At 33.8% G+C, this 21,223-nt stretch overlaps 1 protein-coding gene and 1 long non-coding RNA gene across 4 annotated transcripts; one reads left to right on the top strand and one right to left on the bottom strand.

The window, feature by feature from the left end:
• Positions 1-306: 306 nt before the first annotated feature.
• Positions 307-20,950, top strand: LOC115031935. Of its 3 annotated transcripts, none has more exons than XR_003837578.1 (4): positions 307-424; positions 14,564-14,721; positions 15,136-15,210; positions 20,912-20,950. It is a non-coding gene; the product is annotated as an uncharacterized LOC115031935 (long non-coding RNA). The 3 variants fall into 3 exon arrangements; XR_003837576.1 differs by lacking the exon at positions 20,912-20,950 and adding an exon at positions 19,823-20,898; XR_003837577.1 differs by lacking the exon at positions 20,912-20,950 and having other exon boundaries at positions 15,136-15,293.
• Positions 10,344-11,282, bottom strand: LOC110301998 (olfactory receptor 7G2-like). Its single transcript, XM_021172738.1, has one exon. The coding sequence runs from the start codon at positions 11,280-11,282 to the stop codon at positions 10,344-10,346; it is 939 nt and encodes a 312-aa protein (XP_021028397.1).
• Positions 20,951-21,223: the final 273 nt, after the last annotated feature.

The raw sequence follows: 21,223 nt of genomic DNA, 5'->3' as shown, positions 1-21,223 counted from the left end.
GCCCAAAATTTTTACAGGCTTATATAGGAAAAAACCAAGGGGGGAAGCTGGGCAGGGAAAGTACAAGTTTGCGTAACTGAGGGTTTTTGCCAAGGGAGTTTTACGTAACCATGGGGTCGTGTCCTATATTTGGCAATGTACCCGATCTATTGGAACATTCTGAGGTTTGTTCCAGGAAACCCTTATCTCAAAAATGTTCTTGGCACAGTCCTCAGTTGGGAGGGGTTGGACTCTGGGGTGAAGAGTTCAGGTCTTCAGTTGGGAGGGGTTGGACTCTGGGGTGAAGAGTTCAGGTGGCCAGTAATTTTCCACCTTCAATCTATTTAACTTTTTGTGTTCTGCTAACAATTATATTTTCTATGATCAATAATCAAATATTCTCTAACAGTGGAAGCTGGTACTCAGCAAGGAAGTGTTCAGACAGGTACAGGTGCATTTGAAGATTTTTGGGGGGGGCTTTATGTCTCAAGTATATTGTGCTTTCAACCATAGTGACTTACCTTCAACCTCTGGAGGCAAGGAAGAGCAATAGAAAAAATAGGTTGTGTGTTTTGAAAATCTCTTGGATATTCCTAGCCAAAACTTAAAACTGGACTTTTAATGAACAGTGTTGTGGTTTGTCTTAGACTGCTTTTGGCTCCTGGGCATTGGATTACCAGACAAGAAAATTACACTTAAGTTAGTAATGTATTTTTATGTGTGTGTTATAGAGTTTTACATTTTAGATTGTTAATATGATTCCTCATGATTTCTTTAGATATCCATACCATTATTTCATATTTCTTCCTCCTTCTAAATTTATTGCCCCTTCTACTCCCTAATTATACTCCCCAGGTTTACCACATTACTTATCAGTAATTAAAATGGAAAAGATAGTTCTTAATCATAGATTCATTCTGTCATTTCCACCAGCTTTATGTTTTTTTTTTTCTTGGCATCACTTAGTCATTTATTCTCCTTGTAGTACTTATCTTGAAGCTGTTTATTTGTGTCTTTTTAAATGTCTTAAAACCATTGATGACTTATTTTATTATTTAGTTTTTAACTCTGTGAGCTTCATCTAGAAAATTCTCAGTTGTGAACATTTGTAAAGCACTAGTAGCTTTTGGAAAGATAATACTAGCTTGTTCTTTCATATTGTTGGTTGTTCTGTGATGATATCTATGCATATGAACTTCATTATGATTTTTTATAATGGACAGTAACTGTGAAGCAGAAGCAAAATGCATTCCTGTTAGTCCTGAGTATTGGAAATTACTGGGGTGAAATGATTTCAGGTGTATAGAGGAGACAGGACTGGTATACAGAATGGGCAACTTGGTCCAGGTTTAGAATATTGAGGTAAATGATGGACATATTTCAATACACAATAACCTCAAATACAGTAAAAATATCTAGGAATCAATCTAACCATGAAAGTAAAGGAGCACTACAATGGAAATTGTAACCATTTAAGAGATAAATCACTAGAAAATGGAAATACACCTCTGTTGATGATCTGCTAAAATTAATATTATTAAAGTAACCTTTAATCAGAAACCTAAGTAGAGGTTCAATAAAATTCCAATATAAACTTCTACCCCATAATTCAAAGAAATATAAAAACTATCCTAAAATTCACATGAAATTCAAAAATAATTAATAATCTTAAAAATCATATGCAAATGGCCAATGGTCTAGGGATTATAATTCCAGATATGAAGATATATTACAAAGTCATAGAATGAAAACAAAAATCAGAACAGTGAGTATACATAACTTTGGCCACTTAATGTTTGCAAAACATTTTAATAAAAAGCTGTAAAAGAGAAGGTATTTTCAATAAATAGTGGACTCCATATACAGAAGAAATTAGAGTCATATCTATTATTTTGCATAAAAAATAATGGATAAGACTAATGAGGACCTAAACAAGACTTAAGAAACATTGTGATGGCCGGGCGTGGTGGCACACGCCTTTAATCCCAGCACTCGTGAGGCAGAGGCAGGCGGATTTCAGAGTTCAAGGCCAGCCTGGTCTACAAAGTGAGCTCCAGGACAGCCAGGGCTACACAGAGAAAACCTGTCTCGAAAAACCAAAAAAAAAAAAAAAAAAAAAAAAAAAAAAAAAAAAAGAAATAAAAAAAAAGAAACATTGTGATGAAGTTTGTCAAAAAATTTTCATCATTACTGTCAGTTATAAACATATGAAGCAAAATGATTTTGCGATTTCATCTTATCCAAGTGATATGGCAAAATTAAACAAATAGTGAACAAATTGAAATGAATAGGAAACTTGTATTAACTGTGGGTAAGATTTCAAACTGGTACAGTCACTTCATATATATATATATATGTATATATATGAACTTAAAATAGACAAATAGACATAATTCTATCTATAAATACAAATATTTGATTATAATAAACATTTCTTGTTTTGGAGGACAATGATTCCTCCAAGAGCCAAAGACAACCTAACAGAAACCCAAACACAAGGCATGGCGAACCCTCCTATGAATTGTTTGTCAGGGATATTCAAGAAATTCCCCAAATCTATAGACTATTCCTACTGCCCTCAAGGGGTAAAAATTGGATAGTGGGAAGTGAAAACACAATGCACATTTCAAAAATGGTTAGTGATCTTTGATTTGCAATTTTCCTGAATATTATTCTCTGAACACTAGCTTCCATGGTACTTAAAAACAACAGGGAAACTTCCAAAGGAAAGAAGCCACTCACAGTATTACTCACTCATGTTGTCTATGACCAGCCTGACATAATAACCCTAAGGGTGCAGCCAGGCATGTATAGCTTGGCCATAAACCAATAACTTTCTAATTAGACTGGAGACTTGATCAAGTAGAGGAAAAAATGCCATTATCTAATACCCCAGAACTAGACACTAGATAATCACTTAGTGTTAGGGAAGTCATGCATATTAAAAGAGCATATATAAACAATACTATAAAACAGTATAACACTTAATAAAAATTGAAATACTTGTACTTATATTCACAAGTAAGTATAGACTTAACTATTAATCAAAAACGTTTTTTTCTGTAACACAAACAGGGACAACTTCAGAAAAGCAATCAAAATATAGAATTGTGATTCTCAGTCACAATGCATGCACCTAAAAAATCACCCCCACACCCAATGCTTATGGAATACTGTGGAAGACATGGCAGAATGAGTCAGAGGGTCAGAGAATTTGCTTTTCAATAATGTCTCCTAGTAATATCTGAAGCTACTCTCATAAAGTCTCTGCAAGAAGATGCTTATGTGATTGTTGAACAGATGCTTATGTGTTGAAAATCACAAATGGAGATGGCAAATTGGATGGGGAAAAGATCAGGAAACCTCAGTCCTGTAAAAAGGACTACAGGCAACTAAGGAATGCTGATAATGGGGGAAACATTCTTCTCCAGGGACAAGAACACTAACGGGTTATTCAATGTCAAAGAGTGAGCCTATCATCCGCAAATACAGAGTAGGTTATGATTAGCATAATATATAATAGCATATAATAGCATAATTAGCATATATGTAAATAATATATATAATATATATTTATACGTGTGTGTGTGTGTGTGTGTGTGTGTGTGTGAGAGAGAGGGAGAGAGAGAGAGAGAGAGAGAGAAAGTGTCCATATAATAATTAATACAAAATGGGCAATGAATTTGGAAGAGAGTGAAGAAAGGTACATGGAGGAATTTAGATGGAAAATAGGGATGAAAGAAATACTGTAATTATAATCTCAGAAAAAATAATCTATGGTTTCTGGGAGCAGTTTTATTTACTCATGCAGAATGCCTCCTCTCAAACTTCTTAGAGTGGTTTTATACACACTTTAGTAAAAATGTTTACCTTCATTTTTCACTACATTGGATTTGATATGGCAAAGTAATTACTGTAACAAGTCCTTAAATTTTATCGTATTTTATGATAAGAACTTTGAGACATTTTTCTTCTACTCATCTTCTATACAACACGTTTCTATGTTATACACAATGATGTAACTTTAAGCATCATAACTAATCAGCAACTTCAAAAAAGATACTGTAACATTACACTGACTATTTTCACCTCTTCTATTGTGTTTCCTCAAGTCTTTGGAAATTTGTGTATGTTATTTATTTCCAATCCATTTTGCTAGATTCTACCAACACTGAGATCCTTCTACCATTAACATTATAAATAATGTTCCTAAGGTCTATTCCTGTTACCAATGAAATCACACTAATGGCAAGAGTACATGGTTTTCACGGACGAGTAATAGTAATTGACTATGTTTATTCTACTTTATCCTTTCCTGTGTTCATGACTATTTACACTTAACCATAAAATGAGTGTGTGCTATGCCTAATTTTGGTAAAGAGGGACACATTTTCTCTTTTTTTTCTTGAAATATATAATTGCTATAGATATTAGTGTATTCATATGATATTTTTATGAGTAATAAGAAAACTACATAGTACTACATTCTCAGAAACATTGAAGAAGTATATATCTCTTTCTGAAGCAACACATGCCTCTTTTTTTACCATAAGTAGTTGTGGTGTGATGACATGGTTTCCTTATGTGTTTTACTTAGTAAGAGTAGTAATATTTTTCACTTCTGTGTCCATGGTCTATATAGCTTAAGTACTCACATGGTGAATTTGCCCAGTTTCCTGGGTATCTTGAGGTACCTGAATATTCCAATGTGCCATCTTTTCCACTATGGTGAATAGTTCTCTAGTTACTGATATGCATGTTTTATTCACATTTGGTGGTATATCTCATTAGTGTATGTGATTTATTCTTTGGAGAAATGTTTGTTCAAAGGCTTAGTTCATTTTCTGTATATGTATAGTCACACAGTATTTCATGTATCCATGTTTCCCTGTGCATGTACACATAGAAGACATGTATTGACATTGGATATCTTTCTCAATCATATATTCTACATTGACTTTTACACATTGTTTTTCACTGACTCTAAATAAACCAGAATGAGCCTCAAGGATCCTCTTTCCACTTCCTCCCGAATGCTGGCACAGCAGGTACATACAATGCTGTGACTGGCTCTTAACAGACCATGAAAGATCTAAGTTGGGTCCTCAGGCTTATATAACAAAGACATCACTGACTCTAATATTCACTAAGATACTTACAATATTTTAAAGTAGTTTATTTCAGATCTATTCTGCTTTTTCTCATACTTGTATATTCTAGATAAAACATAATATCATGTGTGCTTTGTACAAGTAGATCCATGTATTTGCTATTTATTTTATGTACATGAGCCATTTCTTTTGTAATGTAAACCATTTATGTTTTCTGCATCATCAGATTTATTTTTGCATATACAAATGTTACTAAGAAGGCACATGTCCTGAAATATTTCTCAAATCTTTTGTTTTGGGAATTATGTGACTACGGCCTTTACATATAAATTACAAATCCATTAAATAACAGTACTTGAGTTGCATCATGATTATTTGGGCTTTTTTGCTAATATCTGCTTATCAGTGAGTACATACCATGGGTGTTCTTTTGTGACTGGTTTACCTCACTCAGGATGGTGTTTTCTAGTTCCATCCATTTGCCTGCAAATTTTATAAATTCATTGTTTTTAATAGCTTTGTAGTACTCCATTGTGTAAATGTACCACATATTCTATATCCATTCCTCAACTGAGGGACATCTGGGTTGTTTCCAGCTTCTGGCTATTATAAATAAGGTTGCTATGAACGCAGTGGAGCATGTGTCCTTGTTATATGTTGGAACATCTTTGGGTATATGTCCAGGAGTAGTATAGCTGGGTCCTCAAGTAGTACTATGTCCAATTTTCTGAGGAAGAGCCAGACTGATTTCCAGAGTTGTACCAGCTTGCAATCCCACCAGTAATGGAGGAGTTTTCCTCTTTCTCCACTTCCTCATCAGCATCTGCTGTCACCTGAGTTTTTGATCTTAGTCATTCCATAAGAAGCTCAAGACAAAGGAAGACCAAAGTGTGGATGTTTCAGTCCTACTTAGAAGGGGAAAAAAAATCACAGGAGGTAGACGGTGGGAGGGACCTGGGATGAAGAGACGATGTGAAAGGCAAAAGAGGGAGATAGGATCAGGTGTGGGGAGATGTACAGAAGACCAGAAAATTGAACAGAGGTGTGTAGCAATGGGGGATTGGGAACTGGGGTTAGCCACCAGAAAGTATCAGATGGCCAGAAAGCAAGAGGATCACATGACCCCACAGGGATGACATTAGCTGATGTTATTCCAAACAAAGAAGAGAAAGAACCTGTAGAGTTTATATCCAGAAGTTAGGAATGGCCCCCAGTTGAGGGATGGGGTCACCCACAAATCTCAAAAATTTTAATGCAGAATTGCAATGTCTAAAGGAAATACAGGGAAAAACATTGAAGCAGAGATGGAAGGAAAGGCCATCCACCTGGTTATCCATTATATATGCAGACACCAATCCCAGGTAATACTGTTGATGCCAAGAAGTGCTTGCTGACAAAAGTTTGATATACATATCTCCTGATAGTCTCTGTCAGAGTCTTACCAATATAGATGTGGATGCTTACAGCCAACCTTTAGAATGAGCATAGATCCCAATGGAGGAGTTAGGGAAAGGACTGAAGGAGCTGAAGGGGTTTGCAACCCCATAGGAAGAACAACAATATTAACCAACTAGACCTCACAGAGCTTCCAGGGACTAAATCACTTACTAAAGAATACACATGGAGTGACACATTGGTTCAGCTTCATATGTAGCAGAGGATGACCTTGTCTGGCATCAGTGGGAGGGGAGGCCCTTGGTCCTGTGAAGGCTTGATGCCTCAGTGTAAGGAAATGATAGGGCAGTGAGTTAGAAGTCGGTAGGTGGGTGGGGAAGCACCCTCACAGAAGCAGGGGTATAGGATAGGAGGAATGCAGAGAGGAAACTCTGAAGGGGGATAATATTTGAAATGTAAATAAATAAATAGATAAATAAATAAATAAACAATAAAAATTAAAAAATAATAGTACATTATAATGTATTTTATATGATTTTATTATACTTCATAGAACTTTTTATTTGACAGTTTTATCAGACCTCATTATATAATACAGCCTCCATGAATGAATATTTGCTTGCATCATCACTGAGAAGTATCAGAAATCACTCCAAGGAAGAACATAGATAAGACAATCTTTTGCATGGTGGATGGAACTTTAATAAATGACTGAGCCACATTGAATCTGCAAGACAACTAATCAGATTATAGTCATATTGGATAATTTTAAAAATTACAGTAGGAGAAGAATTTTCTGGAGATACTATAGTCATAGTTCTGGGACACCATACTTGAGAATATAAATTAACATCTAATCATTTCTGATAGGAATTAAGTAAGAGACCAAAGTAACATTACAATTGATATCAATAGAGCAAAACGATGAATTTATTGAAATTAGTTACATTAGTATTTGTGTGGTATTAATTTAAGGCCCTTATAGGGTAGTCTTTTAACACCCTAGTGATAACTTTAAGAGGAGGAATGACTCAGATGTGTCATGAAAAGCCCACAACAAAAGTGGAAATCTCAAATGTATGCTTAAATTTCAGGCATTTCCATAGGTCAGACTCTTTTTTGGGTAGTTGGGATGATCTGAGCCTCTCGTAGGTATCTTGAATTGTCTGAACATCATTCAGGAAAGCTGGTCTTTGCTGAGTATCCTCAGTAGTCTATGCCGTATATATAATCTTAGGAAAGGAGGGATCTGTGTATCTATTCAGTTGTTAGGACACTCATTGCTTCTGTGTTGTTTTCTTTACAAGTATTTGAGAACATTCCTTTAGAATTTTTAATCTCTGCATGATGGGGTGTTTTACTTTGTTTTGAAATATTCAAAGTCATAATGAGTGTCCCTCCAAGATGTAATATTTTACCCCTGATAAAATTGTTACAAAGTAGAAATTCTTATTTGAAAGTTTACCATAAATGGACATTGGATGAGACTGTATCAATACCACTAAGAAATACCTTGAGATGCTTTTTTGTTTTTTTGTTTGTTTGTTTTTTGTTTTGTTTTGTTTTTTACATTCACAGAATAAACATGGCCATTTGACTTCAGAGTAGAGGTTATGATCACTTGTATTTGTCTATGAACAGTATTAGATTACTTGTTTTGAATTGTCAGTCTGAAGCTATAATGAAAACTTTCATTTGAACTAAACTGCACTGTCATTTTTGATCATTTAAAGTTTTAAAATATTTAAACAGTGGTATTTAGAATTGGTATGTAGTATATTTTTAGATCCACACAAATACATAAAAACTTCTTACTCATTTCTTCAATTCGTCTAAAGCTGTTGCTCTTTTATTTGTTCTATATTTGGAAAATAATGTAATAGCAATAGAAATATAATTCTTGTGTGAGTTTCTAAAATTGCTAATGAAAATAATAAATATAATGTCTAACTCTTCAAAAAATTGCCCCTGGTGATATTTGGATAATAAGTCCTGCTTTATATCTAAGACATGTACAGTTTATAAATATTGTAAATATTAATGAGTGTCAATATATTAGAAGGAACTGTAATTTGTAAGTGAAAAATAATCTAAGTAGCACAAGACTATCAGGCTGCATACTTTTAGACAGGGAGCTGAAAATGTCAGTTCAGAACAATTAAGTTCTTGAAGACAGCTTTTTACCATAAATATATAGCGATCTATTACCTAAACATAAAATTTGAAACAAAGTCTTTCAAGAAGTTTATTTACAGTGGAGCAAAATTTTTCCCACATTTCAGTAAAAATCTAAAGACTAGGTCATGTTAGTTCCCACTACACATGATAAAAATATATTTTAAAATGTATATAATAGTTGATAATGACAAAAAAGGTGAGTTGTGGTAATATCAGAAGAACAACAAATAAATAACCAAAACTGAGACTCACTTTGTCTGGGTTAATGGAAGTAAACTATTTGAAAAGGTTGTGCAGGAATATAGACAGGGAAAAAAAAAAAAGGAATATAGACAGGATGAACGTCCACTCTACAAAAGTCTAGAATATTATTTTTGAGAATACATGTATAGAAATAAAAAAAGATCCTGTTATTACAATTTCTCTCTTCTCAAAGATATTACACATAATTATATTTGTATATTGTATTTACACCCACACAGATAACCTGAATTCTTAGCTCCAAACAAATATTTTTGTCACATGTGGCATCTACATTGCTATGGTGTGAAATAATATTCACAAGCTAGAAGATAAGGATATAAACTTATCAAATTGATATCAAGCACTCAAATAATGGCAAGAATATTTTTATATATCTGACTTCTTAGAAAAGTGTATCATAATGATTTGAGTAAAGATGGTGTATGGTTTTACTGGGAAACATGGGAAAAATCTACTATTCTCACAAAAAGGTTATTTATTAAAGGCATAAAAATAACTTCACACAAATGTAGCTGTCTGAACCAATAAATTTATACATGAACATAAGTAAGTCAAAAACAGTGTCAAAACCAGATGCCTACTGCAATATGGCTGATGGCTTACAATTGCTAGACCCTAGAATCTCTTTGATCAACTAAACAACTTCAATAAGAATAAGTTCTATCCACTGAAATTTTGATGCTACCAGCACCCTTTGAGGAAGTCTTTTGAGTTACTTTCAGAACTTCCTCAGACTTTTAGGTATTGGTAACTTCCAGAGTGTTAGGGATTCTATATTTTCAGTGTAATAGCTATGTCATAGGAGGACACTCAGAGTTTTGCCACCGATATCCTGTAAATATGGGATTATCTACAACTTCCAAAACCTGCTAAAGACTCACCAAAATGTAGAATTTGAATTGACTATCTTGTATATGAACTTGTGGTTATTTATATCTGAAATTATAGTTTCAATATTTCTGATATAAATGTGATAGACAACATTTATAGAAGAATGATAATTTTTTTCTTATTTCACAACCTTTAACAGTTTTATAAAGGGAAAGATTTTATCGTATAATATTTTATGACACTAACAAAATGTAATAATGTGGATGGATTTTGCATTTTAAAACTAATGAAACCAAGTAATGAAGAAGCTATCATGAATCACAAAGACAAACATTGTAAGGATGTAGTAATTAGTTAATGAGTTATAATATTGATTAAACTGAACCAAAGTAGATGTTTTTTTGGGGATAAATCTTATTTGACCCAAAACATCAAGTAAAACAGACTCTAAATTATCTATCTACTTAAACCTATTCTTTCACATTCAATAGCTGCATATTTCTATCATTAAGACAGTTCTATGCATTTTCAATAAATTGGAAGCACAGCCATTGATTTAATGCCTCAGTAAATTAGAACAAAAAACTATGGAAAATAAATGATCCCAATGATGAGCTGCCTCAAGGATCCTTTGATTTCTCTGCTCCTCAAACTGTAGATAAAAGGATTTAGCATTTGAGGGACCACACTGTACATCATGGATGCTATTACATTGCTAATGGAAGAGTTAGAAACTGAAGCATTCATGTACACACCTAAACCAGTGCCATAGAATAAAGATACCACTGAAAGATGAGACCCACAGGTGGAAAATGCTTTATGCCTTCCACCAACTGATGGGATCTTCAGAATAGAGGACACGATTTGAATATAAGAAAAAATAATCCCAGATAGTGGGATAACTGAAAATATAATGGTCGCAGTATAAATAAAAAGAATATTGATAAATGTATCAGAGCAGGAAAGCTTTGTGATTTGACCAAGCTCACAAAAGAAGTTGGGGACATTCTGCTCTGTGCAGAAGGACAGTGGCAATACCAGAAGTGTATGGAGTAGTGCATTTATAGTGCTGATGATCAGGGAAAGTAATACTAGGCAAATGCATAGGAAAGGGTTCATAATGATTGTATATCTTAGAGGTTGGCAAATGGCCACGTACCTGTCATAAGCCATCACAGTGAGGAGACAGCTTTCCAAAACACAAAATGTCAAGATAAAACATACCTGAGACAAGCAGCCTATATAAGTGATGCTCTGATCATGTACTTGGATGTTCAACAGCAACTTTGGGACTGTTGTTGTGCTTGTGCAGATATCAGTGAAAGAGAGATTGCAGAGAAAGAAGTACATGGGCGTGTGAAGGCGGGAGTCCTTGCTTACAGCCAGTATAATGAGTAGGTTTCCAATGATGGTGATAAGGTACATGGACAAGAACAAGTTGAAAAAGAGTGGTTGCAGTTCAGGGACATATATTAGTCCTATGAGAAAGAATACTGGAATACCTGTTTGGTTTGCAGATTCCATGTATATGCTTTAATATTGACAAAATGTGCAATGAAAATAGATTATTTTTGTGACAAATAGCAATATCACATTAGTATAGGACAGATATAAACATAATTTAATATTTTGACTTACTTTTAACGATTTCAAAGATCATGAGATATAATGCATATTTAAATAAATGTTCTCACTGAAACTTGGAAAGTAAGACTTCCAGGTAAAATGGACTTCCTGCTCTTGCATAGGATACAGGTTTGTTTCTCCATATTGTTGTCTGGAAGGTCACAACTTCCTGTAACAAGCTCTAGAACTTATGATTTTTTTCTGTCTTCTAAAAAGTATTATCTCACATGTGGTATTTGAAAACTGACACAGACACATGCTAAGAAATGAAAACTAAGAATATATATATATATATATACAATATATATATATTCTTTAATTTTTTCCACTAAAGCTTGAAAAACAGTGCATATAAAATAAAACCTTTCTTAGTTAAAAGATGAACTACAGAATACTTCAGGATTTTCTCTATAGCCTGCCTCTACTTCTCCTGTTCATTTGTGTTCTAATATCTATTCAATCTATAGAATAAAAAGGTATTTGCAAATATCTTGACAAATGATGAGACTTCATTGAGTAATAATGCAGTTTTTTTTTCCTTTAAAGGTAGCCACACTTTCACGCAAAATGGCAGTCTGCAATGAATGTGTCAAACTCAAACTCAATAGCAATAGCCAAAAAATTTGGCTAGAGTCTGAATCTTCTCTTATTATTCTCCTTAGTTGTGGGTGAACTTGTTCATGAATTTGATGTACTTAGCATAGAACCAATGGACACAACCAGCAGAGGAAAACTCCAATCCTTGCTCTTTTTTGTTCAACTTCAGTCTATGAACATTCTGCACCTATGTCTCCAGAAAATGTATAATTACCACTCATAAATTGTCACAGACATAATATAATATTTTCACATTTTAGTATTTAATTTCAAATGTAGTCTTAAGTTTTCTTTCACTTTATGTGCTCTAAAATCTACTTATTAATGTACCTTAAAGAAATGCAGAACATCACTTCAGTTAAATTTGAGTTAAAATTTGTTAATTCTGCCCATAATCTTCCACCTCATAAGTGTTGTCACTGAAAAATAAAGGAATCTGCTTTAGAAATCAATTTTACAGGAAGTATAGAGAGCATGTTGGTGACTCTCATTATCCTAAAATTTTTGATGTTTTAACAAAATACAGAACATATCATTAGGTTTAATATTACAGTTGAAATATATCAAAATAATATAAATTATGAAAAACTGAGTTCTTGTTAAACAATTTTTAGTTTCTTGACAGGGACTTACAGATAACATAGACTTAGAAAACTAGATGTAGAAAGAAGGAGAGTACTCAGGAAGAGCAATGATTTTCTTCTCATATTAAATAGGAAAATGGCTATAATAGAAATAATTATTTAGTCTAGTAATTACCTCACACATTCTGCACTTATAAGATGTGCATGTTACATATTGTGTTAATGAGACACATCAGTAATTTATTTCAGACTATTGTATTAATTTTATAAATATTCAGAAACTGCAATTAAATGAGAAACCTGGCTTTGCTCCTCTCACTAGAAACCAGTTTGAAATGATGCTCAGTTCACAGCTTAAACTTCTTAATATATATAATCAAGTTATATATTTTAATTTTTATGGCATTGTAAGCATTTGTACTGGAACTAAGTTTCAGACTGACTTCCTGGAAAATTTTCAATGATAAAATATAAAAAGAACAAAAATTGTCAACACTGTACTAAATATTTAAGATCCTTAATCAAGATACTGCTTACAACCACTCTGTGTGTACATGTTTGTATATGTGAGTGTATATGCCTGTGTATGCATATATGTGTGTGTAAATATTCAATTAGTGTAGGCATATTTTATCATGTTCAGTGATAACCCGATTTGAAAAATACCTAATTAGTTACATAAGAAAAAAAACATTTTGAGTGTTAACCTAAGAGGTATATTGTGAAAAAGTATATATAATAATAATAAAAAAAAACCTCTGGCATTTTAAATGCAAAAGTTAGTGTATTCTTTACTGTGGATTATGACTATGTGATAAAATAAATAATGCAAGGCTGTCTATATAAGAATAAACATTAAAAAATATACCTTTCCCAATTATTGATTTACTAATATTTTCCAAATGCAATTAATAAGAGTTGAAGTTCCATCTCTCACATGACACATGAATTTCTTATTTCTGGGGAGAATAACTATACTGTCATATGTGTATCATTTCATAACAATATTCTATTTTATGGTATTAACATAAATCCTAGTTCTCCATTGTCTTGAAGTTGAATCCTTTACTCATAAAATCAGAATATGTATCATAGTTAAACTTGAATTTGTAATTGATGTTTTCAAAATTAATACTAATAGGTACAATAATATTTTATAAATTTTTATTAGTACCACATTCAAGTATTTGACAAAATCACATGGGTCACTTTACTTAAGTGATGAGAAATATGCTTCCTAACATTTATTTATGAATACACATTTAATAATGATCAATGAACAAATGATCATGTTGAATTCAATATCAAATATATTTGAAAACAGAAGATGAATGAAGAGAAATATTCAAGGAATAAATTTTATATGTTTATTACTTTGTTATTTTAGAAAGTTATGAAATACAGCAATATATCTAACCTGATTAATTGTGTCAAGAAGCATGGTATTGTCATGTGTATCTTTTACCAAAATAAAGGACTTGCCTCCCTGGTTCTTCTGATCTCTATCTTATACATTTAAGTGATACATAGACACCCCTAAACCTTATGAAACAAGAAATCTGAAGATATTTGATTTTTCTGCAAACTCAAACACAACCAAAAATATTTAATTACTTTTAAGCCATCAATTTTAGCCATTTTAAAAGAGAAATTTAGCAAACTAACATTTTCATCAAATCTCTGGAAACTACTACCACAGCACCTTAAAGTAATATGTGAATGATTTAAGATAGCCACTATAGTCAAGAAATGACCAATGTCCAGTCATAAGAAAACGGGCAGTGTTCTTCTAGATAGTATTTTACAGGCAAAATGAAATATATATGTATTACAGTATAAATACATGTGTTAAACACATCAAAAATTTATAAGTGAAGTAAAGCTCTTATTTCTCATAAATTATGTTGCATGCCCTTACTTCCTCTAAGAATAGAATTGTAAGCCCCTGCCTTACCATATACCAGTAAGATACTATGATAATGTATTTTTACCTTACAGACAATAATCCTCAGAATCTCACCTGGAAGTTGTACAAGATTGATTGCCTTAGGACTCAACGGGCCCCTGGAGAACCATGATCTTTGGTTGAATGCAAATCTTTGGTTGGATGATGTTTCATTCTAACATACAAAGAACATTAAGGAGTTAGTCACAGGGTGAGTTTGACAGTAAAGTATAGGTATCGTAGGTATTTAACATCCAAGGCTTCCCACTACACCCTGTATTTCATTGTAATTCCAATCCCAAGGGAGCAATGCTTAATGACTGAATATATAGAAGTGTAGAATTAAATGTGCATGATTTGATGACCCATGAGGTTAAGAATCCTATTTTATTGTATCTGATCCCTTTCATGACGAAAGCTTTTCAACATAGTTTTACAAGAAGTTTCATTTTTGTTTTTACAATTTATAGAGAAAATTTCAATCTATGATTTTATTGATATGCTCCTTCTCTTATTTATTAAGTTTGGACAATGTTAAAATTATATATAATTTATTTTAGTTCCTGACCTCCCACACTTTCTTATCCCATTTTTTCCTATCCTGACTCAGTATTTTTTGTTTCAGAAAGTGACACATTCAATTTAATCTTATGCAACTGTGTGAAAATCAGATGAGATTTATCCGTTGGAGATCAATAAGGTAAGCAGTGAACATGCAATCTAAAGCATCAATTCCCTCTTTCCTTGTATCTCCCTAGAGCAAAAAGCCAAGCAATATGGGTTCCTCCATCACACCCCGTCTGTTGACAGACTGTGTTCAACTATAATTAATGAAAATCCATTTTTGTAGTTCCATATATGGGCTAGAGGATGATATTTTGGAATTCTTATGTCCACTATCCTCTATCTCCTATATTCTTTCTGTTTCTCAGGATTTTCCAAAATTTAAAGAGCAAGATCTAAATGTCTTCTCTAAGACTAAAACACTTTTCATTTATTTAAGCATATTTTGGGCAGACACAAGTTCATCTCTCTTTTTTTTGTATTGGTTATTTTATTTATTTACATTTCAAATGTTATACCTTTTCTGGGTTTCCTTCCCCTCTCCAAATCTCCTATACCATCCTCGCTCCCGACTTATCCTATGACGGAGTTCCCCCATTCAGTCAACCACTTCCACCTCACTGCCTACCATTCCACTAATTGGGATCTAGTTGGGGCATCTAGTCTCCACAGAATGAAGCCCCCTCCCACTGATGCCAGATAAGGCAATTCTCTGCTACATAAGCATCTGGAGCCATGGGTCCCTCCATGAGTACTTTTTGGTTGTTAGTTTGGTCCTTTGGACCTCTGGGGGATCTGGTTGGTTGATATTGTTTTTCCTATAGAATTGTAAATCTCCTTCAGCTTCAGTCCTTCCCCTAACTCCTCCATTAGGGTCCCTGCAGACACAAGTTTCTGAATTCATTAAAGTTCACTAGAAATAGAAGCTTCTCTTTTATAGCTAAAAGTTGTATCCATTATAAACACACACACACACACACACACACACACACACACACACACACACACTGACAGCAATTTAATGCAGTGTAATTTTAGTTATGTAGTAGAATTAAATTCTCCAAAGCTTATAACTTCCCATGATAAAGGCTTTTGAATGGCCTTAATTAACAGGCATGGATTACTCCTATGCGATGATCCTTAAAGCCAGGTACTAAACAATCTCTTCCTCCTATGTGTGTGTGTGTGTGTGTGTGTGTGTGTGTGTGTGTGTGTGTATCTCTTTCCATCTCAATCATACCCTCCATTACTCGCTCCCCTTCTACAAGGATAACAGAGGCTCCCTTTCAGTACCACCTGACCTTGGAACATCCAGTTGCAGTAAGTCTAAGTGCAACCATGTTCACTAAAGTCCAGTTGGGGGAATGGATCCAATAGTAGACAACCAAGTCAGGGATAGCATTGATTCTAATTGTTAGGGAGCCCACATGAAGACCAAGCTGCATACCTGTAATAAAATTTTACAAGGCCTAGGTCTAGTCCTTGTGTGCTCTTTAGTTAATTGTTGTGTCTCTGTGAATGCCCTGCCCCATGGGCCCAGATTAGTTGACCCTATAGGTATTCTTGTGGTATCCTTGACCCCTCCAACTCAATTTTACCCCCAATACTTAGACACAATCCCCCAAGCACCACCTGCTGTTTGCTTGTGCACCCTACATTTGTTTCCATCAACTGTTGATGAAACTTCTCAAGTGACTGCTATATTAGGGACTCTAGTCTGCAAGTACAACACAGTATAGATCAGGAATCGGCTATCTTACAAGGGTTCAAGTTATGTTCAACTTACATTTAAGTTGGGCCAGCCATTGGTTGACCATTTCCTCAATCATTGCTCCCTGTGTATCCATCACTTGTCTATAAGAGGTAACCATTTAAGACTGCATTTACGCTGGTGGTCGTTGTCACAGCTATGGTAATTCCCCATCTCATGTTTCCAACTAGTCCCAGAGACAACACCCACTGATTTCCATCACTCCTAGTCCTCTCCTCCACCTCCTTCCATACCTGATCAAGATATCCATACCACCCATCATCCCGTCTCCAACCCAGTTCCTTCTCTCCATCTATATATGATCATTATATTTTTCCTTTATGAGTGAGACTTGCACAGGTTCCCTTGGGCCATTCTTATTACCAAGTTGCTTTGGGGCTCTACATTGTACCATGGTGATGATACTTTATATCTATTGTCCAATTATAAGTGTGTACATATCATATGTATCTTTCAGGGAATGTATTATGTTATTGAGCATGATATTCTAAAATTTCATCCATTCACCTGAAAATTTCATGATGTCTTTATTTTTAATATCTTAGTAGTATTACATTGGATACATGTACCACATTTTTAAAAATCCATTCTTCAGTTGAGGAAAACCTAGGTTGTTTCCAGCTTCTAGCTCATACCATAAAATTGCTCTTAACATAGATGTGCAAGTGTTCTTGTGGTATAGTGGGGGATCTACTGGGTATATACCGAGGAGAGCTATTGTTATAGTTGAGTCTGGAAGTAGAAATATTCCCAGTTTTCTGGCAAAGCACCAAATTAATTTCCACACTTGTAGAAATTTGCATGCCCACCAGAAATGGAGGACTTTTCCTTGCTCCACATTCTTGCAAGCATGTGTTGTCACTTGAGTCATTGATCTTAGCTATTCTGGCCCATATAAGATAAAATTTCATAATCATTTTGATTTGCCTTTCCTCAATGACTAAGAGCATTGAACATTTAAGTGCCTCTCACCTATCTGAGATTCCTCTGATGAGAATTCTGTTTTGTTCAGTATTCCATTTTAAATGGGTTACTTGGTTTATTGATGCCTAATTTCCCGAGTTCTCTCTATATTTTGGATATTAGTCCTCTATCAGATGTGGGTTGGTTAAGATATTTTCCCATTCTCTAGGCTTTCATTATGTCCTGTTGATAATGTTCACAGTCATGCAAAAGCTTTTCAGTCTCATGAGGTCTCATTTAATAATTTTTAATCTTAGTGCCTGATCTATTTGGTGTTCTGTTCAGGAATTGGTCTCCTGTGCCAATATGTTCAAGGCAGTTCCTTACTTTCTCTTGTAATATCGTTATTGTGCTTGGTTTTATGATGAGGTCTATGATCCACTTGGATTATAGTTTTGTCCAAGACTGTAAATATGAGTCTAGGTGTGTGCTTCTACATGCAGACATCCATTTAGACAAGCACCATTTTTTGAAGATGCTTTTTTCCCCCTATTGTCTGGTTTCAGAATATTTGTCAGAAATCCAGTGTTTGATGGAGGTGTGCTTATTTCTGGGTCTTCAATTCAATTCCATTGATAAACATGTGTGTTTTTATGTCACTACCATGTATGTAACTATTGCTTTGTAGTATATCTTGAAATCATAGATGGTGATAACTCCATAAGTTCTTTTATTGTAAAGGATTGTTTTAGGGATCCTGCATTGTTGTGTTTGTTGATGTTATTTCTTATAAGGTTAAGAATTATTCTTTCAATGTCTGTAATGAACGGTGTAAGAATTTTTATGGGAATTTCATTATTTTGATAAGATGGCCATTTTTACTATGCTAATCACATTAATCCATGAGCATGGGAGATCTTTCCATCTCCTGATAGCTTCCTCATTTTTTTTTTCTTCAGAGTCTTGAAGTTCTATTTATACATGTTCACTTGCTTGGTTAGAGTTACTCCAATATATTATATGTTATTTCAGGACATTTTAAAGGGTATTGTTTCTTTAATTCTTACTCATCCTGTTTACCTTTTGTATAAAGGAGGGCTACTGATATTTTTAGTTGAGTTTTGTATCCACATACTTTGTAGGTGTTTATCAACTGTAGGAGTTCTCTTTTAGAACTTTTGAGGTCATTAATTTATCCTATCATACCATCTGTGAAAAATGATACTATGGCCTCTTCTTTTCCATTTTGTATCAACTTGATCTTTATTTTTCTTATTTTTCTGACCAGAACTTCAAGTACTATGGTAAATGGATTTGAAGAGAGTAGGAAGCCTTTTCTTATCACTGAATTTAGTGGAACTGTTTATTGTTTCACTCCATTTAATTTGTTGTTAGCTATTGGTTTACTGTATTGTATATTGCTTTTATTATGAATAGATATGCACCTTGTATCCCTGCTTTCTCCAAGACTTAATATGAAGGTATGTTAGATTTGTCAAAGGCATTTTCTGCAGATAAAGAGATGATCGTATGTGTGTGTATGTTCGTTTGTTTGTATGATGGATTACATTGCTATATTTTGTATATTGAACCATCCCTTCATCCATTGGATGAAGCCTCCTTGATCATGGTTAAAGATGTTTTAGGCATTTTCTTGTACTCAGGTTGTATTATTTTATGAAGTATTTTTCTCATTAATGTTCATAAGTAAATTTCATTTGAAATTCTTTCTTTTCTGTGTCTTTGTGTGGTTTAGGTATTAGCATAATAATAGCCTCATAGAATGAATTTGGAAATTCTGTATCTATTTTGTGTGTGCTTGAAGCCCCTTAGAATTTTCATGCAATTCTTAAATTAAGGGAGATGTGAGGGCAAGAAGCAGAGCTGAACTACATAACAGTAGGACCTCCTCCTAACATGAAGTTCTCAGGGTCAAGCCTCAACTGAGGCACAATAATCATGCCTGTGTTCATGGGTGGGCCACATTCCATGTCTTCTAAAGTGATTTATCAGCAAGACTGTGACATTTTATTATGGAAATATGTAATCTGCTTTCTGATTTTAATTCATACAGGGGATCAGAGTTAAGAGATTGAAGTTAAGAAATGAGACTGTTAAGTCTTTATCCACAGTGGCAAGGACAAGCAGATACAAAGAAAATCCTTCTCTATTCCTAGTCCTTCATATAGACTGCCTGGTCAAAGATATGTAGTTCTACCTAAAATGATCCAACCAACAAAACCACCCTCACAGGTATAACAAGTTCTTTGGATTTTTAATTAATTCCAAATGTTGTGAAGTTGACAACCAAGAATAGCCATCACAATTACACCCCTTGTCACAACATAATATCTCCATATCATTCTTTATTTCCAAACAAAAACAATAGCTAGGTCATTATCATAGTAACAAAGTATAACTATCCCAAATACAACTGAAATATATATATTTAATTTGGTCATAATTTATCCTAACATGATATAGCTATCACATGTATAATAACAAACATTATATAATTTATTATAGGTGACAATGTCACATATGGAGCATTGTTTTAGTATATCAAAACTTACCTGTAAAAAGCCTGATATTTTCTCAATGTATATCCTTTATATGATAAAGAAATCAAGGAAATCAAAACAAATATCTGCACAAACACATTCTTAAGAAAACTCATGTAAATTATGATCCTCATTTCTACAACTGGTAACATGACCTTAGCTTGTTTTTATAACACCCTTCCTATATACTACTGATTCTGCTGTATTTTATGAACTCTCAGAAAGTACCTCAGTTTGTGTTCATCATTTTTCCAAAGAGTGGCCCCAACGTTTATTACTAAAGAGTTTTTGCCACTTTTTCTCCTTCCTGAATCATTGTAGTTCCCTATCTACTTATTTATAAAACATGGTAATACCAAGAGACAACCTGAAAGATATCCTGCTCTTCAGATATAATCTTTCTTCCATCCACTGTGGAAAAATAATCTGATCTTCTCGCAAAATTTCCATTGGTTTTCTTTCTTAGCCTGTTGGGTTAAGCACATTAGAATTCCCAGGTTAACAGAGGAAAGTTTGAGCTTCCAGTTTGATAGAATGTATTTTCTGTCTGCTGACACAAATGTTCTTTCTTTTCTTTTCCCTTTTCGAATTAAAATGTCTAGGACTCCAATGGCTCATGCTCTAAGATCAAGAATTATTAAATGGGACCTCATGAAACTGAAAAGCTTTTGTAAGGCAAAGAATATAGTCAATAAGACAAATCCACAAAATACAGATTGGGGAAAAATCTTCACTAACCCCACATCTGATAAAGAGCTAATATCCAAAATATATAAAGAATACAAGAAGCTAACCACCAAAAAAACAAACAACCCATTAAAAAAATGGAGTATAGAGTTAAACCAAGAATCCATAACATAGGACTCTCAAATGGATGAGAAGGACCTAAATAAATGTTCAAGATCCTTAGTGAC

The sequence above is a fragment of the Mus caroli genome, chromosome 9 (genome assembly GCF_900094665.2).
Source record: "Mus caroli chromosome 9, CAROLI_EIJ_v1.1, whole genome shotgun sequence".
NCBI lineage: Eukaryota > Metazoa > Chordata > Mammalia > Rodentia > Muridae > Mus > Mus caroli.
This window is presented reverse-complemented; position numbering and strand designations above follow the sequence as displayed.

Bases quoted from the DNA above. Each gene is read 5' to 3' on its own strand.
- LOC110301998 (XM_021172738.1), bottom strand. From the start codon at position 11,282: ATGGAATCTGCAAACCAAACAGGTATTCCAGTATTCTTTCTCATAGGA.